The sequence below is a fragment of the Chiloscyllium plagiosum genome, unplaced genomic scaffold (genome assembly GCF_037043375.1).
Source record: "Chiloscyllium plagiosum isolate Xiang-an unplaced genomic scaffold, Cpla_swu_hap1 HiC_scaffold_1, whole genome shotgun sequence".
In the NCBI taxonomy this organism is placed as follows: domain Eukaryota; kingdom Metazoa; phylum Chordata; class Chondrichthyes; order Orectolobiformes; family Hemiscylliidae; genus Chiloscyllium; species Chiloscyllium plagiosum.
The window spans coordinates 163,845,947-163,867,619 of NW_028270139.1; the positions used below are offsets into that span (position 1 = coordinate 163,845,947).

General features: G+C 45.1%; 1 protein-coding gene across 1 annotated transcript in view; it reads right to left on the reverse strand.

Annotated features, from left to right (window-relative positions):
- Positions 1-21,673, reverse strand: part of LOC122554146 (sepiapterin reductase-like) — a 35,815-nt gene that overhangs the window by 5,995 nt on the left and 8,147 nt on the right. Inside the window, exon 2 of the mRNA XM_087991950.1 lies at positions 15,346-15,636. Within this exon, the coding sequence (XP_087848076.1) occupies positions 15,346-15,636 (291 nt within the window). The remainder of the gene's footprint in view (positions 1-15,345; positions 15,637-21,673) is intronic.

Genomic DNA, 21,673 nt, shown 5'->3' on the forward strand with positions numbered 1-21,673 from the left:
TGTGAATAATCCTCATTGTTACCCTGTCAGTAATCTTCATTGTTACCCTGTGAGTAGTGCTCATTGTTACACTATGAGTAAACCACACTGTTACACTGTGAGTAATCCTCACTGTTACTCTTGTGAGTAATGCTTATTATTACCCTGTGAGTAATCCTCATTGTTACCCTAAGAGTAATCTTCACTGTCACTCTATGAGTAATCCTCAGTGTTTCCCTGTGAGTAATCCACGCTGATACACTGTGAATAATCCTCCTTGTTACCTTGTGAGCAATCCTCACTGTTACCCTGTGAGTAACCCTCACTGTTGTTCTGTGAGTAGTGCTCACTATTACCCTGTCAGTATTCCTCACTGTTACCTTGTGAGTAATCCTCACTGTTATCCTGTGAGTAGTGCTCACTGTTACCCTGTCAGTATTCCTCACTGTTACCCTGTGAGTAATCCTCACTGTTACCCTGTGAATAATCTTCATTTTTACTCTGTGAATAATCCTCACTGTTACACTATGTGTAAACCTCATTGTTACACTGTGAGTAATTCTCATTGTTACTCATGTGAGTAATGCTCACAGTTACCCTGTGAGTAATCCTCATTGTTACCCATGTGTAATGCTCACTTTTAGCCTGTGAGTAATCCTCACTGTTACCCTGTGAGTACTGCTCACTGTTACACTGTGAGTAATCCTCATTGTTACTCATGTGAATAGTGTTCACTGTTACCCTGTGAGTAATCCTCATTGTTACTGATGTGTAATGCTCACTTAAGAGTAATCCTCATTGTTACCCTAAGAGTAATCCTTACTGTTACCCTATGAGTAATCCTCAGTGTTACCCTGTAAGTAATCCATGCTGTTACACTCTGAATAATCCACCTTGTTACTTTGTGAGTAATCCTCACTGTTACCCTATGAGTAATCCTCACTGTTGTCCTGTGAGTAGTGTTCACTATTACCTTGTCAGTATTCCTCACTGTTACCCTGTCAGTAATCCTCACTGTTACCCTGTCAGTACTCCTCACTGTTACCCTGTGAGTAATCCTCACTGTTACCCTATGAATAATCCCCATTGTTACTCTATGAGTAATCCTCACTGTTACCCTGTGAGTAGTGCTCACTGTTACACTATGTGTAAACCTCATTGTTACACTGTGAGTAATCCGCATTGTTACTCATGTGAGTAATGCTCACTGCTACCCTGAGAGTAATCCTCATTGTACCCCATGTGTAATGCTCACTTTTAGCCTCTGAGTAATCCTCACCGTTACCCTGTGAGTACTGCTCACTGTTACACTGTGAATAATCCTCACTGTTGCCCTGCGAGTAATCCTCACTGTTACCCTGTGAGTAATCCTCACTGATACCCTGTGAGTAATGCTCACTGTTACCCTGTGAGTAATCCTCACTGTTATCCTGTGAGTGGTGCTCACTGTTACCCCGTGTGTAAGCATCACTATTACCCTATGAGTAATCCTCATTGTTACCCTGTGAGTAATCCTCACTGTTATCCTGTGAGTAGTACTCACTGTTACCCTGTGTGTAATCTTCACCGTTACCCTGTGAGTAATCCTCACTGTTACTCATGTGTGTAAGCATCACTATTACCCTATGAGTAATCCTCATTGTTACCCTGTGAGTAATCCTCACTGTTACCCTGTGAGTAATGCTTTCTGTTACCCTGTGAGTAATCCTCACAGTTTACCCACTGAGTAATCCTCACTGTTACCCTGTGAGTAATCCACACTGTTACTCATGTAAGTAATGCTCACTTTTACTCCATGAGTAATCCTCACTGTTACGCTGTGAGTAATCCACGCTGTTACCCTGTGAATAATCCTCATTCATACCTTGTGAGTAATCCTCACTGTTACACTGTGTGTAATGCTCACTGTTAACCTGTGAGTACTGCTCACTGTTAACCTGGGAGCAATCTTCACTGTTACCCTTAGAGCAGTGCTCACTGGTACCCTGTGAGTAATCCTCACTGTTGTCCTGTGAGTAGTGCTCACTATTACCCTGTCAGTATTCCTCACTGTTACCCTGTGAGTAGTACTCACTGTTACCCTGTGAGTAATCCTCACTGTTACCCTATGAATAATCCACATTGTTACTCTGTGAGTAATCCTCATTGTTACCCTGGGAGTAGAGCTCACTGTTGCACTGTGAGTAATCCTCACTGTTACTCATGTGAGTAATGCTCACTGCTACCCTGTGAGTAATCCTCATTGTTACCCATGTGTAATGCTCACTGTTACCCTGTGAGTAATCCTCATTGTTACCCATGTGTAATGCTCACTGTTACCCTGTGAGTAATCCTCACTGATACCCTGTGAGTAATGCTCACTGTTATCCTGTGAGCAATCCTCATTGTTATCTTATAAGTAGTGCTCACTGTCACCCTGTATGTAATCCTCACTGTTACCCTGTGAGTAGTGCTCACTGTTATCCTGTGAGTAATCCTCGCTGTTATCCTGTGAGTGGTGCTCACTGTTACCCTGTGTGTAAGCATCACTATTACTCCATGAGTAATCCTCATTGTTACCCTGTGAGTAATCCTCACTGTTACCCTGTGAGTAGTGCTCACTGTTACCCTGTGAGTAATCCTCACTGTTACCCTGTGAATAATCTTCATTTTTACTCTGTGAGTAATCCTCACTGTTACACTATATGTAAACCTCATTGTTACACTGTGAGTAATTCTCATTGTTACTCATGTGAGTAATGCTCACAGTTACCCTGTGAGTAATCCTCATTGTTACCCATGTGTAATGCTCACTTTTAGCCTGTGAGTAATCCTCACTGTTACCCTGTGAGTACTGCTCACTGTTACACTGTGAGTAATCCTCATTGTTACTCATGTGAATAGTGTTCACTGTTACCCTGTGAGTAATCCTCATTGTTACTGATGTGTAATGCTCACTTAAGAGTAATCCTCACTGTTACCCTAAGAGTAATCCTTACTGTTACCCTATGAGTAATCCTCACTGTTGTCCTGTGAGTAGTGTTCACTATTACCTTGTCAGTATTCCTCACTGTTACCCTGTCAGTAATCCTCACTGTTACCCTGTCAGTATTCCTCACTGTTACCCTGTGAGTAATCCTCACTGTTACCCTATGAATAATCCCCATTGTTACTCTATGAGTAATCCTCACTGTTACCCTGTGAGTAGTGCTCACTGTTACACTATGTGTAAACCTCATTGTTACACTGTGAGTAATCCGCATTGTTACTCATGTGAGTAATGCTCACTGCTACCCTGAGAGTAATCCTCATTGTACCCCATGTGTAATGCTCACTTTTAGCCTCTGAGTAATCCTCACCGTTACCCTGTGAGTACTGCTCACTGTTACACTGTGAATAATCCTCACTGTTGCCCTGCGAGTAATCCTCACTGTTACCCTGTGAGTAATCCTCACTGATACCCTGTGAGTAATGCTCACTGTTACCCTGTGAGTAATCCTCACTGTTATCCTGTGAGTGGTGCTCACTGTTACCCCGTGTGTAAGTATCACTATTACCCTATGAGTAATCCTCATTGTTACCCTGTGAGTAATCCTCACTGTTATCCTGTGAGTAGTACTCACTGTTACCCTGTGTGTAAGCATCACTATTGCCCTATGAGTAATCCTCATTGTTACCCTGTGAGTAATCCTCACTGTTACCCTGTGAGTAATGCTTTCTGTTACCCTGTGAGTAATCCTCACAGTTTACCCACTGAGTAATCCTCACTGTTACCCTGTGAGTAATCCACACTGTTACTCATGTAAGTAATGCTCACTTTTACTCCATGAGTAATCCTCACTGTTACCCTGTGAGTAATCCACGCTGTTACCCTGTGAATAATCCTCATTCATACCTTGTGAGTAATCCTCACTGTTACACTGTGTGTAATGCTCACTGTTAACCTGTGAGTACTGCTCACTGTTAACCTGGGAGCAATCTTCACTGTTACCCTTAGAGCAGTGCTCACTGGTACCCTGTGAGTAATCCTCACTGTTGTCCTGTGAGTAGTGCTCACTATTACCCTGTCAGTATTCCTCACTGTTACCCTGTGAGTAGTACTCACTGTTACCCTGTGAGTAATCCTCACTGTTACCCTATGAATAATCCACATTGTTACTCTGTGAGTAATCCTCATTGTTACCCTGGGAGTAGAGCTCACTGTTGCACTGTGAGTAATCCTCACTGTTACTCATGTGAGTAATGCTCACTGCTACCCTGTGAGTAATCCTCATTGTTACCCATGTGTAATGCTCACTGTTACCCTGTGAGTAATCCTCACTGTTACCCTGTGAGTAGTGCTCACTGTTACCCTGTGAGTAATCCTCACTGTTACCCTGTGAATAATCTTCATTTTTACTCTGTGAGTAATCCTCACTGTTACACTATATGTAAACCTCATTGTTACACTGTGAGTAATTCTCATTGTTACTCATGTGAGTAATGCTCACAGTTACCCTGTGAGTAATCCTCATTGTTACCCATGTGTAATGCTCACTTTTAGCCTGTGAGTAATCCTCACTGTTACCCTGTGAGTACTGCTCACTGTTACACTGTGAGTAATCCTCATTGTTACTCATGTGAATAGTGTTCACTGTTACCCTGTGAGTAATCCTCATTGTTACTGATGTGTAATGCTCACTTAAGAGTAATCCTCACTGTTACCCTAAGAGTAATCCTTACTGTTACCCTATGAGTAATCCTCAGTGTTACCCTGTAAGTAATCCATACTGTTACACTCTGAATAATCCACCTTGTTACTTTGTGAGTAATCCTCACTGTTACCCTATGAGTAATCCTCACTGTTGTCCTGTGAGAAGTGCTCACTATTACCTTGTCAGTATTCCTCACTGTTACCCTGTCAGTAATCCTCACTGTTACCCTGTCAGTATTCCTCACTGTTACCCTGTGAGTAATCCTCACTGTTACCCTATGAATAATCCCCATTGTTACTCTATGAGTAATCCTCACTGTTACCCTGTGAGTAGTGCTCACTGTTACACTATGTGTAAACCTCATTGTTACACTGTGAGTAATCCGCATTGTTACTCATGTGAGTAATGCTCACTGCAACCCTGAGAGTAATCCTCATTGTACCCCATGTGTAATGCTCACTTTTAGCCTCTGAGTAATCCTCACCGTTACCCTGTGAGTACTGCTCACTGTTACACTGTGAATAATCCTCACTGTTGCCCTGCGAGTAATCCTCACTCTTACCCTAGGAGTAATCCTCACTGATACCCTGTGAGTAATGCTCACTGTTACCCTGTGTGTAATCCTCACTGATACCCTGTGAGTAATGCTCACTGTTACCCTGTGAGTAATCCTCACTGTTATCCTGTGAGTGGTGCTCACTGTTACCCCGTGTGTAAGCATCACTATTACCCTATGAGTAATCCTCATTGTTACCCTGTGAGTAATCCTCACTGTTATCCTGTGAGTAGTACTCACTGTTACCCTGTGTGTAATCCTCACCGTTACCCTGTGAGTAATCCTCACTGTTACTCATGTGTGTAAGCATCACTATTACCCTATGAGTAATCCTCATTGTTACCCTGTGAGTAATCCTCACTGTTACCCTGTGAGTAATGCTTTCTGTTACCCTGTGAGTAATCCTCACAGTTTACCCACTGAGTAATCCTCACTGTTACCCTGTGAGTAATCCACACTGTTACTCATGTAAGTAATGCTCACTTTTACTCCATGAGTAATCCTCACTGTTACCCTGTGAGTAATCCACGCTGTTACCCTGTGAATAATCCTCATTCATACCTTGTGAGTAATCCTCACTGTTACACTGTGTGTAATGCTCACTGTTAACCTGTGAGTACTGCTCACTGTTAACCTGGGAGCAATCTTCACTGTTACCCTTAGAGCAGTGCTCACTGGTACCCTGTGAGTAATCCTCACTGTTGTCCTGTGAGTAGTGCTCACTATTACCCTGTCAGTATTCCTCACTGTTACCCTGTGAGTAGTGCTCACTGTTACCCTGTGAGTAATCCTCACTGTTACCCTATGAATAATCCACATTGTTACTCTGTGAGTAATCCTCATTGTTACCCTGGGAGTAGAGCTCACTGTTGCACTGTGAGTAATCCTCACTGTTACTCATGTGAGTAATGCTCACTGTTACCCTGTGAGTAATCCTCATTGTTACCCATGTGTAATGCTCACTGTTACCCTGTGAGTAATCCTCACTGATACCCTGTGAGTAATGCTCACTGTTATCCTGTGAGCAATCCTCATTGTTATCTTATAAGTAGTGCTCACTGTCACCCTGTATGTAATCCTCACTGTTACCCTGTGAGTAGTGCTCACTGTTATCCTGTGAGTAATCCTCGCTGTTATCCTGTGAGTGGTGCTCACTGTTACCCTGTGTGTAAGCATCACTATTACTCCATGAGTAATCCTCATTGTTACCCTGTGAGTAATCCTCACTGTTACCCTGTGAGTACTGCTCACTGTTACCCTGTGAGTAATCCTCACTGTTATCCTATGAGTAGTGCTCACTATTACCCTGTGAGTAATCCTCACTGTTATCCTATGAGTAGAGCTCACTGTTACCCTGTGAGTATTCCTCACTGTCACTCTCTGAGCAGTGCTCACTGTTACCCTGTGTGTAATCCTCACTGTTACCCTGTGAGTAATCCACGCTGTTACCCTGTGAATAATCCTCATTCATACCTTGTGAGTAATCCTCACTGTTACACTGTGTGTAATGCTCACTGTTAACCTGTGAGTAATGCTCACTGTTACCCTGTGAGTAATCCTCACTGTTACGCTGTGAGTAATGCTCACTGTTACCCTGTGAGTAGTGCTCACTATTACCCTGTGAGTAATCCTCACTGTTATCCTATGAGTAGTGCTCACTGTTACCCTGTGAGTATTCCTCACTGTCACTCTCTGAGCAGTGCTCACTGTTACCCTGTGAGTAATCCTCACTGTTACGCTGTGAGTACTGCTCACTGTTAACCTGGGAGCAATCTTCACTGTTACCCTTAGAGCAGTGCTCACTGTTAACCTGTGAGTAATCCTCACTGTTATCCTATGAGTAGTGCTCACTGTTACCCTGTGAGTATTCCTCACTGTCACTCTCTGAGCAGTGCTCACTGTCACGCTGTGAGTAATCCTCACTGTTATGCTGTGAGTACTGCTCACTGTTAACCTGGGATAATCTTCACTGACCCTTAGAGCAGTGCTCACTGTTACCCTGTGAGTAATCCTCACTGTTACGCTGTGAGTACTGCTCACTGTTAACCTGGGAGCAATCTTCACTGTTACCCTTAGAGCAGTGCTCACTGTTACCCTGTGAGTAATCCTCACTGTTATCCTATGAGTAGTGCTCACTGTTACCCTGTGAGTATTCCTCACTGTCACTCTCTGAGCAGTGCTCACTGTTACCCTGTGAGTAATCCTCACTGTTACGCTGTGAGTAATCCTCACTGTTACCCTGTGAGTAGTGCTCACTGTTACACTATGTGTAAACCTCACTGTTACACTGTGAGTAATCCTCACTGTTACTCATGTGAGTAATGCTCACTGCTATCCTGTGAGTAATTCTCATTGTTACCCATGTGTAATGCTCACTTTTAGCCTGTGTGCAATTCTCACAGTTACCCTGTGAGTACTGCTCACTGTTACACTGTGAATAATCCTCATTGTTGCCATGCGAGTAATCCTCACTTTTACCCTAGGAGTAATCCTCACTGATACCCTGTGAGTAATGCTCACTGTTACCCTGTGTGTAATCCTCACTATTACCCTGTGAGTAGTACTCACCCCCTGTGAGTATTCCTCGCTGTTATCCTGTGAGTGATGCTCACTGTTACCCTGTGTATAAACATCACTATTACCCTATGAGTAATCCTCATTGTTACCCTGTGAGTAATCCTCACTGTTATCCTGTGAGTGATGCTCACTGTTACCCTGTGTATAAACATCACTATTACCCTATGAGTAATCCTCATTGTTACCCTGTGAGTAATCCTCACTGTTATCCTGTGAGTAATACTCACTGTTACCCTGTGAGTAATCCTCACTGTTATCCTGTGAGTAATACTCACTGTTACCCTGTGTGTAATCCTCACTGTTACCCTGTGAGTAATCCATGCTGTTACCCTGTGAATAATCCTCATTCATACCTTGTGAGTAATCCTCACTGTTACACTGTGTGTAATGCTCACTGTTAACCTGTGAGTAATGCTCACTGTTACCCTGTGAGTAGTGCTCACTGTTACCCTGTGAGTAATCCTCACTGTTATCCTATGAGTAGTGCTCACTGTTACCCTGTGAGTATTCCTCACTGTCACTCTCTGAGCAGTGCTCACTGTCACGCTGTGAGTAATCCTCACTGTTATGCTGTGAGTACTGCTCACTGTTAACCTGGGATAATCTTCACTGACCCTTAGAGCAGTGCTCACTGTTACCCTGTGAGTAATCCTCACTGTTACGCTGTGAGTACTGCTCACTGTTAACCTGGGAGCAATCTTCACTGTTACCCTTAGAGCAGTGCTCACTGTTACCCTGTGAGTAATCCTCACTGTTATCCTATGAGTAGTGCTCACTGTTACCCTGTGAGTATTCCTCACTGTCACTCTCTGAGCAGTGCTCACTGTTACCCTGTGAGTAATCCTCACTGTTACGCTGTGAGTAATCCTCACTGTTACCCTGTGAGTAGTGCTCACTGTTACACTATGTGTAAACCTCACTGTTACACTGTGAGTAATCCTCACTGTTACTCATGTGAGTAATGCTCACTGCTATCCTGTGAGTAATTCTCATTGTTACCCATGTGTAATGCTCACTTTTAGCCTGTGTGCAATTCTCACAGTTACCCTGTGAGTACTGCTCACTGTTACACTGTGAATAATCCTCATTGTTGCCATGCGAGTAATCCTCACTTTTACCCTAGGAGTAATCCTCACTGATACCCTGTGAGTAATGCTCACTGTTACCCTGTGTGTAATCCTCACTATTACCCTGTGAGTAGTGCTCACCCCCTGTGAGTATTCCTCGCTGTTATCCTGTGAGTGATGCTCACTGTTACCCTGTGTATAAACATCACTATTACCCTATGAGTAATCCTCATTGTTACCCTGTGAGTAATCCTCACTGTTATCCTGTGAGTAATACTCACTGTTACCCTGTGTGTAATCCTCACTGTTACCCTGTGAGTAATCCATGCTGTTACCCTGTGAATAATCCTCATTCATACCTTGTGAGTAATCCTCACTGTTACACTGTGTGTAATGCTCACTGTTAACCTGTGAGTAATGCTCACTGTTACCCTGTGAGTAGTGCTCACTGTTACCCTGTGAGTAATCCTCACTGTTATCCTATGAGTAGTGCTCACTGTTACCCTGTGAGTATTCCTCACTGTCACTCTCTGAGCAGTGCTCACTGTTACCCTGTGAGTAATCCTCACTGTTACGCTGTGAGTACTGCTCACTGTTAACCTGGGAGCAATCTTCACTGTTACCCTTAGAGCAGTGCTCACTGTTACCCTGTGAGTAATCCTCACTGTTATCCTATGAGTAGTGCTCACTGTTACCCTGTGAGTATTCCTCACTGTCACTCTCTGAGCAGTGCTCACTGTTACCCTGTGAGTAATCCTCACTGTTACGCTGTGAGTAATCCTCACTGTTACCCTGTGAGTAGTGCTCACTGTTACACTATGTGTAAACCTCACTGTTACACTGTGAGTAATCCTCACTGTTACTCATGTGAGTAATGCTCACTGCTATCCTGTGAGTAATTCTCATTGTTAGCCATGTGTAGTGCTCACTTTTAGCCTGTGTGCAATTCTCACAGTTACCCTGTGAGTACTGCTCACTGTTACACTGTGAATAATCCTCATTGTTGCCATGCGAGTAATCCTCACTCTTACCCTAGGAGTAATCCTCACTGATACCCTGTGAGTAATGCTCACTGTTACCCTGTGTGTAATCCTCACTGTTACCCTGTGAGTAGTGCTCACCCCCTGTGAGTATTCCTCGCTGTTATCCTGTGAGTGATGCTCACTGTTACCCTGTGTATAAACATCACTATTACCCTATGAGTAATCCTCATTGTTACCCTGTGAGTAATCCTCACTGTTATCCTGTGAGTAATACTCACTGTTACCCTGTGTGTAATCCTCACTGTTACCCTGTGAGTAATCCATGCTGTTACCCTGTGAATAATCCTCATTCATACCTTGTGAGTAATCCTCACTGTTACACTGTGTGTAATGCTCACTGTTAACCTGTGAGTAATGCTCACTGTTACCCTGTGAGTAGTGCTCACTGTTACCCTGTGAGTAATCCTCACTGTTATCCTATGAGTAGTGCTCACTGTTACCCTGTGAGTATTCCTCACTGTCACTCTCTGAGCAGTGCTCACTGTTACCCTGTGAGTAATCCTCACTGTTACGCTGTGAGTACTGCTCACTGTTAACCTGGGAGCAATCTTCACTGTTACCCTTAGAGCAGTGCTCACTGTTACCCTGTGAGTAATCCTCACTGTTATCCTATGAGTAGTGCTCACTGTTACCCTGTGAGTATTCCTCACTGTCACTCTCTGAGCAGTGCTCACTGTCACGCTGTGAGTAATCCTCACTGTTACGCTGTGAGTACTGCTCACTGTTAACCTGGGAGCAATCTTCACTGTTACCCTTAGAGCAGTGCTCACTGTTACCCTGCGAGTAATCCTCACTGTTATCCTATGAGTAGCGTTCACTGTTACCCTGTGAGTAATCCTCACTGTTACGCTGTGAGTACTGCTCACTGTTTACCTGGGAGCAATCTTCACTGTTACCCTTAGAGCAGTGCTCACTGTTACCCTGTGAGTAATCCTCACTGTTATCCTATGAGTAGTGCTCACTGTTACCCTGTGAGTATTCCTCACTGTCACTCTCTGAGCAGTGCTCACTGTTGCCTTGTGAGTAATCCTCACTGTTACACTGTGAGTACTGCTCACTGTTAACCTGGGAGCAATCTTCACTGATACCCTTAGAGCAGTGCTCACTGTTACCCTGTGAGTAATGCTCACTGTTATCCTATGAGTAGTGTTCACTGTTACCCTACAAGTAATCCTCAGTGTTACCCTCTGAGTAATCCTCACTGTTACCTTGTGAGTAAACCTCACTCTTACCCTGTGAGTAATCCTCAGTGTTACCCTGTGAGTAGTGCTCACTGTTACCCTGTGAGTAATCCTCACTCTTACCAATGTGTAATGCTCACTGTTACCCTGCGAGTAATCCTCACTGTTACCCATGTGCAATGCTGACTTTTACCCTGCGAGTAATCCTCACTGTTACACTGTGAGTACTGCTCACTGTTACCCTGTGAATAATCCTCACTGTTGTGGTGTGAGTAATCCTCACTCTTACCCTTTGAGTGATCCTCACTGTTACCCTGTGACTAATGCTCAATGTTACCCTTTGAGTTATCCTCACTTTTACCCTATGAGTAATCCTCACTGTTACCCTGTGACTAATGCTCACTGTTACCCTGTGAGTAATCCTCACTGTTACCCTGTAAGTAATCCTCACTGTTACACTGTGAGTACTGCTCACTGATACCGTCAGTAATCCACACTGTTACCCTGTGAGTAATCCTCACTGTTACGCTGTGAGTACTGCTCACTGTTAACCTGGGAGCAATCTTCACTGTTACCCTTAGAGCAGTGCTCACTGTTACCCTGTGAGTAATCCTCACTGTTATCCTATGAGTAGTGCTCACTGTTACCCTGTGAGTAATCCTCACTGTTATCCTATGAGTAGTGCTCACTGTTACCCTGTGAGTATTCCTCACTGTCACTCTCTGAGCTGTGCTCACTGTTACCCTGTGTGTAATCCTCACTGTTACCCTGTGAGTAATCCACGCTGTTACCCTGTGAATAATCCTCATTCATACCTTGTGAGTAATCCTCACTGTTACACTGTGTGTAATGCTCACTGTTAACCTGTGAGTAATGCTCACTGTTACCCTGTGAGTAATCCTCACTGTTACGCTGTGAGTAATGCTCACTGTTACCCTGTGAGTAGTGCTCACTGTTACCCTGTGAGTAATCCTCACTGTTATCCTATGAGTAGTGCTCACTGTTACCCTGTGAGTATTCCTCACTGTCACTCTCTGAGCAGTGCTCACTGTTACCCTGTGAGTAATCCTCACTGTTACGCTGTGAGTACTGCTCACTGTTAACCTGGGAGCAATCTTCACTGTTACCCTTAGAGCAGTGCTCACTGTTACCCTGTGAGTAATCCTCACTGTTACGCTGTGAGTACTGCTCACTGTTAACCTGGGAGCAATCTTCACTGTTACCCTTAGAGCAGTGCTCACTGTTACCCTGTGAGTAATCCTCACTGTTATCCTATGAGTAGTGCTCACTGTTACCCTGTGAGTATTCCTCACTGTCACTCTCTGAGCAGTGCTCACTGTTACCCTGTGAGTAATCCTCACTGTTACGCTGTGAGTAATCCTCACTGTTACCCTGTGAGTAGTGCTCACTGTTACACTATGTGTAAACCTCACTGTTACACTGTGAGTAATCCTCACTGTTACTCATGTGAGTAATGCTCACTGCTATCCTGTGAGTAATTCTCATTGTTACCCATGTGTAATGCTCACTTTTAGCCTGTGTGCAATTCTCACAGTTACCCTGTGAATACTGCTCACTGTTACACTGTGATTAATCCTCATTGTTGCCATGCGAGTAATCCTCACTCTTACCCTAGGAGTAATCCTCACTGATACCCTGTGAGTAATGCTCACTGTTACCCTGTGTGTAATCCTCACTGTTACCCTGTGAGTAGTGCTCACCCCCTGTGAGTAATCCTCGCTGTTATCCTGTGAGTGGTGCTCACTGTTACCCTGTGTATAAACATCACTATTACCCTATGAGTAATCCTCATTGTTACCCTGTGAGTAATCCTCACTGTTATCCTGTGAGTAATACTCACTGTTACCCTGTGTGTAATCCTCACTGTTACCCTGTGAGTAATCCATGCTGTTACCCTGTGAATAATCCTCATTCATACCTTGTGAGTAATCCTCACGGTTAAACTGTGTGTAATGCTCACTGTTAACCTGTGAGTAATGCTCACTGTTACCCTGTGAGTAGTGCTCACTGTTACCCGCAAAAGCCCTTCATCAGGAATATTCCTGATGAAGGGCTTTTGCCCGAAACGTCGATTTTGCCTGTCCTCGGATGCTGCCTGAATTGCTGTGCTCTTCCAGCACCACTGATCCAGAATCTGGTTTCCAGCATCTGCAGTCATTGTTTTTACCTCACTGTTACCCTGTGAGTAATCCTCACTGTTATCCTATGAGTAGTGCTCACTGTTACCTGTGAGTATTCCTCACTGTCACTCTCTGAGCAGTACTCACTGTTACCCTGTGAGTAATCCTCACTGTTATCCTATGAGTAGTGCTCACTGTTACCCTGTGAGTATTCCTCACTGTCACTCTCTGAGCAGTGCTCACCGTCACGCTGTGAGTAATCCTCACTGTTACGCTGTGAGTACTGCTCACTGTTAACCTGGGAGCAATCTTCACTGTTACCCTTAGAGCAGTGCTCACTGTTACCCTGTGAGTAATCCTCACTGTTATCCTATGAGTAGTGTTCACTGTTACCCTGTGAGTAATCCTCACTGTTACGCTGTGAGTACTGCTCACTGTTAACCTGGGAGCAATCTTCACTGTTACCCTTAGAGCAGTGCTCACTGTTACCCTGTGAGTAATCCTCACTGTTATCCTATGAGTAGTGTTCACTGTTACCCTACAAGTAATCCTCAGTGTTACCCTCTGAGTAATCCTCACTGTTACCTTGTGAGTAAACCTCACTCTTACCCTGTGAGTAATCCTCAGTGTTACCCTGTGAGTAGTGCTCACTGTTACCCTGTGAGTAATCCTCACTCTTACCAATGTGTAATGCTCACTGTTACCCTGCGAGTAATCCTCACTGTTACCCATGTGCAATGCTGACTTTTACCCTGCGAGTAATCCTCACTGTTACACTGTGAGTACTGCTCACTGTTACCCTGTGAATAATCCTCACTGTTGTGGTGTGAGTAATCCTCACTCTTACCCTTTGAGTGATCCTCACTGTTACCCTGTGACTAATGCTCAATGTTACCCTTTGAGTTATCCTCACTTTTACCCTATGAGTAATCCTCACTGTTACCCTGTGACTAATGCTCACTGTTACCCTGTGAGTAATCCTCACTGTTACCCTGTAAGTAATCCTCACTGTTACACTGTGAGTACTGCTCACTGATACCGTCAGTAATCCACGCTGTTACCCTGTGAACAATCCTCATTGTTACCTTGTGAGTAATCCTCACTGTTACCCTGCGAGTAATCCTCACTGTTACCCTGTGAGTAATGTTCACTGCTAACCTGTGAGTAATCCTCACTGTTACCCTGTGAGTAGTACTCACTGTTACCCTGTGAGCAATCCACGCTGTTACCCCGTGAGTAATCCTCATTGTTACCTTGTGAGTAATGCTCACTGTTACCCTGTGAGTAGTGCTCACTATTATCCTGTGTGTAATCCTCACTGTTACTCATGTGAGTAATGCTCACTTTTACCCTGTGAGTAATCCTCACTGTTACCCTGTGAGTATTCCTTACTGTTACCCTGTGAGTAGTGCTCATTGTTACCCTGTGAGTAATCCTCATTGTTACTCTTAGAGCAGTGCTCACTGTTACCCTGTGAGTAATCCTCACTGTTACCCTACAAGTAATCATCAGTGTTGCCCTCTGAGTAATCCTCACTGTTACCTTGTGAGTAATCCACACTGTTACCCTGTGAATAATCCTCATTGTTACCTTGTGAGTAATCCTCACTGTTACCCTGTGAGTATTTCTCACAGTTACCCTGTGGGTATTTCTCACAGTTACCCTGTGAGGAGTGCTCACTGTTACCCTGTGAGTAATCCTCACTCTTACCCATGTGTAATGCTCACTGTTACATTGTGAGTAATCCTTACTCTTACCCATGTGTAATGCTCACTGTTACACTGTGAGTAATCCTCATTGTTACCCTGTGAGTAATCCTCACTGTTACCGATGTGTAATGCTCACTTTTACCATGTAAGTAATCCTCACTGTTACCCTGTGAGTACTGCTCACTGTTACCCTGTGAATAATCCTCACTGTTGCCCTGCGAGTAATCCTCATTCTTACCCTGAGTAATCCTCACTGTTACCCTGTGACTAATGCTCACTGTTACCCTGTGGGTAATCCTCACTTACCCTATGAGTAATCCTCATTGTTACCCTGTGAGTATTGCTCACTGTTACCCTGTGAGTAATGCTCACTGTTACCCTGTGAGTAATCCCCATTGTGTTATGCAAAACTGTGTTACCTGGAGCATAGTTCAGAACCCTCACATCAGGCTCTTCTGCTGCCAGAACCCTGAACATCATCTCCCTTGCAGCTTTTCCCGAGCAGTACAGTGACCAGGATTTGAAAGGCTGCACTGCGCACAGCGAGCTGATGTTAACCACTGTTCGATGAAAGTTCTCGCGTTTGGGAAAAGCCTTCAGCAGGGAGGCGGTGAGGCACATGCACGAAGTGAAGTTGAGTGTCATGTAATTGGAGACCTCAGCGGGTTGGGTAAAGTCTACCACAAACTTCGAGAGATCTCCCAGAGAACCTGTGGAGAGAAAGGCAGAAAGAAATGAGCACCTCCAGATTATAACATGGAGAGCAGAGCAGGCCATTAAACCAATACCCTCTCGCTTTGGACTTCCCAACCCCAGGGAAAAGACTTTGGCTTTCACCTTACCCATGCCCCTCATGATTTTGTAAACCTCCATAAGGTCACCCCTCAGCCTCCGACGCTCCAGGGAAAACAGCCCCAGCCTGTTCAGCCTCTCCCTGTGGCTCAAATCCTCCAACTCTGGCACCATCCTTGTAAATCTTTTCTGAATCCTTTCAGGTTTCACATAATCCTTTTGATAGGAAGGAGACCAGAATTGCATGCAGTTTTCCAAAAGTGACCCAACCAATGTCCAGTCCAGCTGCAACATGACCTCCCAACTGCTATACTCAATGCTCTGACCGGTAAAGGCAAATGTACCAAACACCTTCTTCACTATCCTATCTACCTGCGACTCCACTTTCAGCGAACTATGAACCCACACTCCAAGGCCTCTTTGATCAGCAGTAGTAAACCCTGCCTCTGAGCCAGGGGGTCTGCTCTGCGTTTGAGACCCATCTCTTGATGAAGATGCATTATAAATGGCCAAACAGGTTGGGCACCAACCTGGAAACACACACCAGGAGGAAAGCTAAAAAGAGATTCCTGTTCAGCCGGTGCTGGGGAGACAGTTGGAATTCCTCCATAGCCCCTGGCTGCAGCACATATATATAAAATTGCATGTTACCATGTCAACACAGCTTCTCTCAGTGAACTGTAATATTTCATTGAGTTGCCACCAGACACTGTCAACCTTGTCCCAATCACTCTACAAAGACTTCATAATTTCTGATAGCCTTTTCTGTCCACTCTATCCAGGCCTCTCAGTATTTTATAAGTTTCAACCAGATCCCGCCCCCCCCCAATCCTTCTAAGCTCCAGAGGCCCCAACCACTCCTCATATGACAAGCCCTTCATCCCCAGGATCATTCTATAAACCTCCTCTGGGCCTTGTCCAGTGCCAGCATGTCCTTTCTTAGATACACAAATGTGCTCGCATATTTCAAATGCAGTCTGAGCAGAGCCTTATACAGCTTTAGCAGTACATCCCTGCTCTTGTATTCTAGCCCTTTTGAAATGAATGCTAACATTGCATTTGCCTTCCTCACTGCTAACTGAACCTACATGCTAACCTTAAGGAAATCTTGAACTCGGACTCCCAAGTTCCTTTGTGCTTCAGATTTTCAAAGCTTTTCTCCAATCAGAAAGCAGTCTACACCCCTATTCTTCTTACCAAAGTGTATGGCCTCACACTTTCCCACATTGTGTTCCATCTGCCACTTCTTTGCCCACACTCCTCGCCTATGCAAGTCCTTCTGTAGCCTTCCCGCTTCCTCAACACTACCTGCCCCTCCACCTATCTTAGTGTCACCTCCAAACTTAGCAACAATGCCCTTGTTCCTTTGTCCAGATCATTAATGTATAATGTGAATAGCTGTGGTCCCAACACTGACCATCGTGGAACTCCACTAACTACCAGCGGCCATCCTGAAAAAGACCCCTTTATCCCTACTCTCGACCTTCTGCCAGTCAGCCAATCCTCTATCCATGTCAGTAGCTTGCCCCTAACACCATGGGCTCTCATCTTGTTTAGCAGCCTCCTATGCAGAACCTTGTCAAGGGCCTTCTGGAAATCCAAATTGATCACGTCCACTGCTTCTCCTTTGTCTAATTTCCTTGTTACCTCCTCAAAGAATTCTAACAGATTTGTCAGGCATGACCTCCCCTCAATTTTCCCCATTTTACCAAGTACTTCCAAGTACCCTATAATCTCATCCTTAATAATGGACTTACAAATGACCAAGGTAAAACTAACCGGCCTGTAGTTCCTGTCTTGTGGCTCCCTCCCTTCTTAAGCTGGGGTGTTACATTGGCCATTTTCCAGTCCTCTGGAACCCTCCCTGACTCCAGTGACTCCTGAAAGATCACCACCAATGTCTCTACAATCTCCCCAGCTATCTCCATCAGACCTTTCAGCTTCCCCAGCACCTTCTCCTTACTGATGGCCACTACTCTCACCTCTGCCCCCTCACTCTCTTGACGTTCTGATAGGCTGCTGGTGTCTTCCACTGTGAAAACTGTTGCAAAGTACCTGTTCAGTTCCTCCTCCATTTCTTTGTTCCCCATTACTATTTCTTCAGACTTATATTTCAGTGGTCCCTTGCCCATTGTTGCCTCTCTCATATCGTTTAGATGTCTCTTGCAATCTTCTTTTATATTATGAGTTACCTTATTTTCATATTTCATCTCCTCACCCCATTCTTTTTCTTTAAATTATCGTCTGTTGGTTTTTAAACACTTCCCAATCCTGTGGATTCCTACTATACTTCACAATTTTGTGCTTTGTTTTTTATTTTTATGTTTTCCCTGCCTTCCCTTGCCAGTCATGGTAGCCTCACCCTCCCTTATACGTTTCTTCTTCCTGGGGATGACTTTCTGCTGTGTCTCCCTGAATTACCCCCAGAAACCCCTGCCATTGCTGCTCCACCACCTTCCCTGCTGGGCTCCCCTTCCAATTTACTCTGGTCAGCTCCTCCCTCACGCCTTTGTCATTACCTTTACTCTATTGTAACACAAGGAGAAAGTGAGGACTGCAGATGCTGGAGATCAGAGTCGAGAGTGCGGTGCTGGAAAAGCACAGCAGGTCAGGCAGCATCCGAAAAGCAGCAGACTCGACGTTTCGGGCAGAAGCCCTCCATCAGGAAATGTGATTCCTGATGAAGGGCTTATGCCTGAAACATCGATTCTCCTGCTCCTCAGATGCTGCCTGACTTGCTGTGCTTTTCCAGCACCACACTCTCGATTCTGTTGTAACACCATTTCATCTGATTCCAGCTTCTAACTGCGCGGTGAATTCTATCACATTATGGTCACTCCTATGGGTTCCTTCACTATGAATTCCCTGATCAAGTCTGCCTCATTACACATCATTAAATCCAGAACTGCTTGTTCCTTAAGGGGTCTAGATTAGTGTGGTGCTGGAAAAGCTATCAACCTTCCCATAAACCGCATCATCCGCCGACATTTCTGCCACCTCCAAACAGACCCCACCACCAGGGATATATTTCCCTCCCCACCCCTTTCCGCCTTCCACAAAGACCGTTCCCTCCGTGACTACCTGGTCAGGTCCACGCCCCCCCAACAACCCACCCTTCCATCCTGGCACCTTCCCTGCCACCACAGAAACTGTAAAACCTGTGCCCACACCTCCTCCCTCACCTCTATCCAAGGCCCCAAATGAGCCTTCCACATCCATCAAAGTTTCACCTGCACATCCACCAATATCATTTATTTTATCCGTTGCTCCCGATGCGGTCTCCTCTACATTGGGGAGAATGGACACGTCCTCGCAGGGCGCTTTAGGGAACATCTCTGGGACACCCGCACCAATCAACCACACCGCCCCATGGCCCAACATTTCAACTCCCCCTCCCACTCTGCCAAGGACATGGAGGTCCTGGGCCTCCTTCACTGCCGTTCCCTCACCACCCGAAGTCTGGAGGAAGAACGCCTCATCTTCTGCCTCGGAACACTTCAACCCCAGGGCATCAATGTGGACTTCACCAGTTTCCTCATTTCCCCTCCCCCACCTTATCCCAGTTAGAAAATAGAACAATACAGCACAGAACAGGCCCTTTGGCCCTCGATGTTGCACTGACCTGTATACTCATCTCAACTCATCCCCCTACACTATCCCAAAATCATCCATGTGCTTATCCAAGGATTGTTTAAATCTCCCTAATGTGGCTGAGTTACCTACATTAGCAGGTAGTGCATTCCACACCCTTACCACTTTCTGCGTAAAGAACCTGCCTCTGACATCTGTCTTAAATCTATCACCCCTCAATTTGTAGTTATGCCCCCTTGTACACGCTGAAGTAATCATCCTAGGAAAAAGACTTTCACTATCTACCCTATCTAATCCTCTGATCATCTTGTATGTCTCTATCAAATCCCCCCCTTAGCCTTCTTCTTTCCAATGAGAACAGACCCAAGTCTCTCAGCCTTTCTTCATAAGACCTTCCCTCCACACCAGGCAACATCCTGGTAAATCTCCTCTGCATATTTTCCAATGCTTCCACATCCTTCCCAAAATACGGGGACCAGAACCGTATATAATATTCCAAGTGTGGCCGCACCAGCATTTTGTATAGCTGCAGCATGATATTGCGGCTCCGGAACTCAATCCCTCTACCAATGAAATCTAACACACTGTATGCCTTCTTAACAGCACTATCCACCTGGGTGGCAACTTTCAGGGATCTATGTACATGGACTCCAAGATTCATCTGCACATCCACACTACTAAGAATCTTTCCATTGATCCAGTATTCTGCCTTCCTGTTATTCTTCCCAAAGTGCATCACCTCACATTTAGCTGCATTGAACTCCATTTGCCACCTCTCAGCCCAATTCTGCAGTTTATCCAAGTCCCCCCTGCAACCTGTAACATTCTTCCACACTGTCTATTACTCCACCGACTTTAGTGTCATCTGCAAATTTACTAATCCATCCACCTATGCCTGTGTCTAAGTCATTTATAAAAATGACAAACAGCAGTGGTCCCAAAACAGACCCTTGTGGCACACCAATAGTAACCGGACTCCAGACTGAATATTTTCCATCAACCACCACTCGCTGCCTCCTTTCAGAAAGCCAGCTTCTAATCCAAACTGCTAAATCACCCTCAATCCCATGCCTCTGTACTTTCTCCAACAGCCTACCATGTGGAACCTTATCAAAGGCTTTACTGAAGTCCATGTATAACACGTCAACTGCCCTACCCTCATCTACATGCTTGGTCACCTTCTCAAAAAACTCAATAAGATTTGTGAGACACAACCTGCCCTTGCTTTCAGCTCAGCACTGTCCTCATGACCTGTCCTACCTGCCAATCTCCCTTTCCACCTATCCGCTCCACCATCCTCTCTGACCTATCACCTCCATCCCCACCCCCATCCACCTATTGTACACTTTCTCCCCAGCCCCCCCCCCCCCCACCCCCCCCCCCCAGCCCCATTTATCTCTCCACCCTGGAGGCTCCCTGCCTCCATTCCTGATGAAGGACTTTTGCCCGAAACCTTGATTTTCTGCTCCTCAGATGCTGCCTGACCTGCTGTGCTTTTCCAGCACCACTCTGATGTAGACTCTGATTTCCAGCATCTGCAGTCCTCACTTTTGCCTTGTTCCTTAATGGGTTCCACCAAATGTTGCTCCAAAAAGAAACATTTTGTGGACATTCCACATATTCCTTTTCTTGACTTCCTCAGTCCACCTGCACACTGAAATCTCCCATCTTGTAATATTGCCCATCTTAAATGCCCTTTCTATCTCTTGATTTATTTTCTTCTCCACATCCTGACTACTGCTAGGAGGTCTGTGTACAACTCTCATCAATTACTTATTCTCTTTGCAGTTCCTCAATTCTACCAACACAGATTCGATAACACATATAGAACATAGAACATAGAAGAATACAGCGCAGTACAGGCCCTTGGGCCCTCGATGTTGCGCCGATCCAAGCCCACCTAAACTACACTAACCCACTATCCTCCATATACCTATCCAATGCCCTCTTAAATGCCCATAAAGAGGGAGAGTCCACCACTGTTACTGGCAGGGCATTCCATGAACTAACGACTCGCTGAGTGAAGAACCTACCCCTAACATCAGTCCTATATCTACCCCCCCTTAATTTAAAGCTATGCCCCCTTGTAATACCCGACTCAATACGCGGGAAAAGGTTCATACTGTCTACCCTATCTAACCCCCTAATCATCTTGTACACCTCAATCAAGTCACCCCTAAACCTTCTTTTCTCTAGTGAAAACAGCCCCAAGTGCCTCAGTCTTTCCTCATACGATTTTCCTTCCATACCAGGCAACATCCTGGTAAACCTCCTCTGCACCCGTTCCAATGCCTCCACATCCTTCCTATAGTATGGCGACCAAAACTGCACACAATATTCCAGATGCGGCCGTACCAGAGTCTT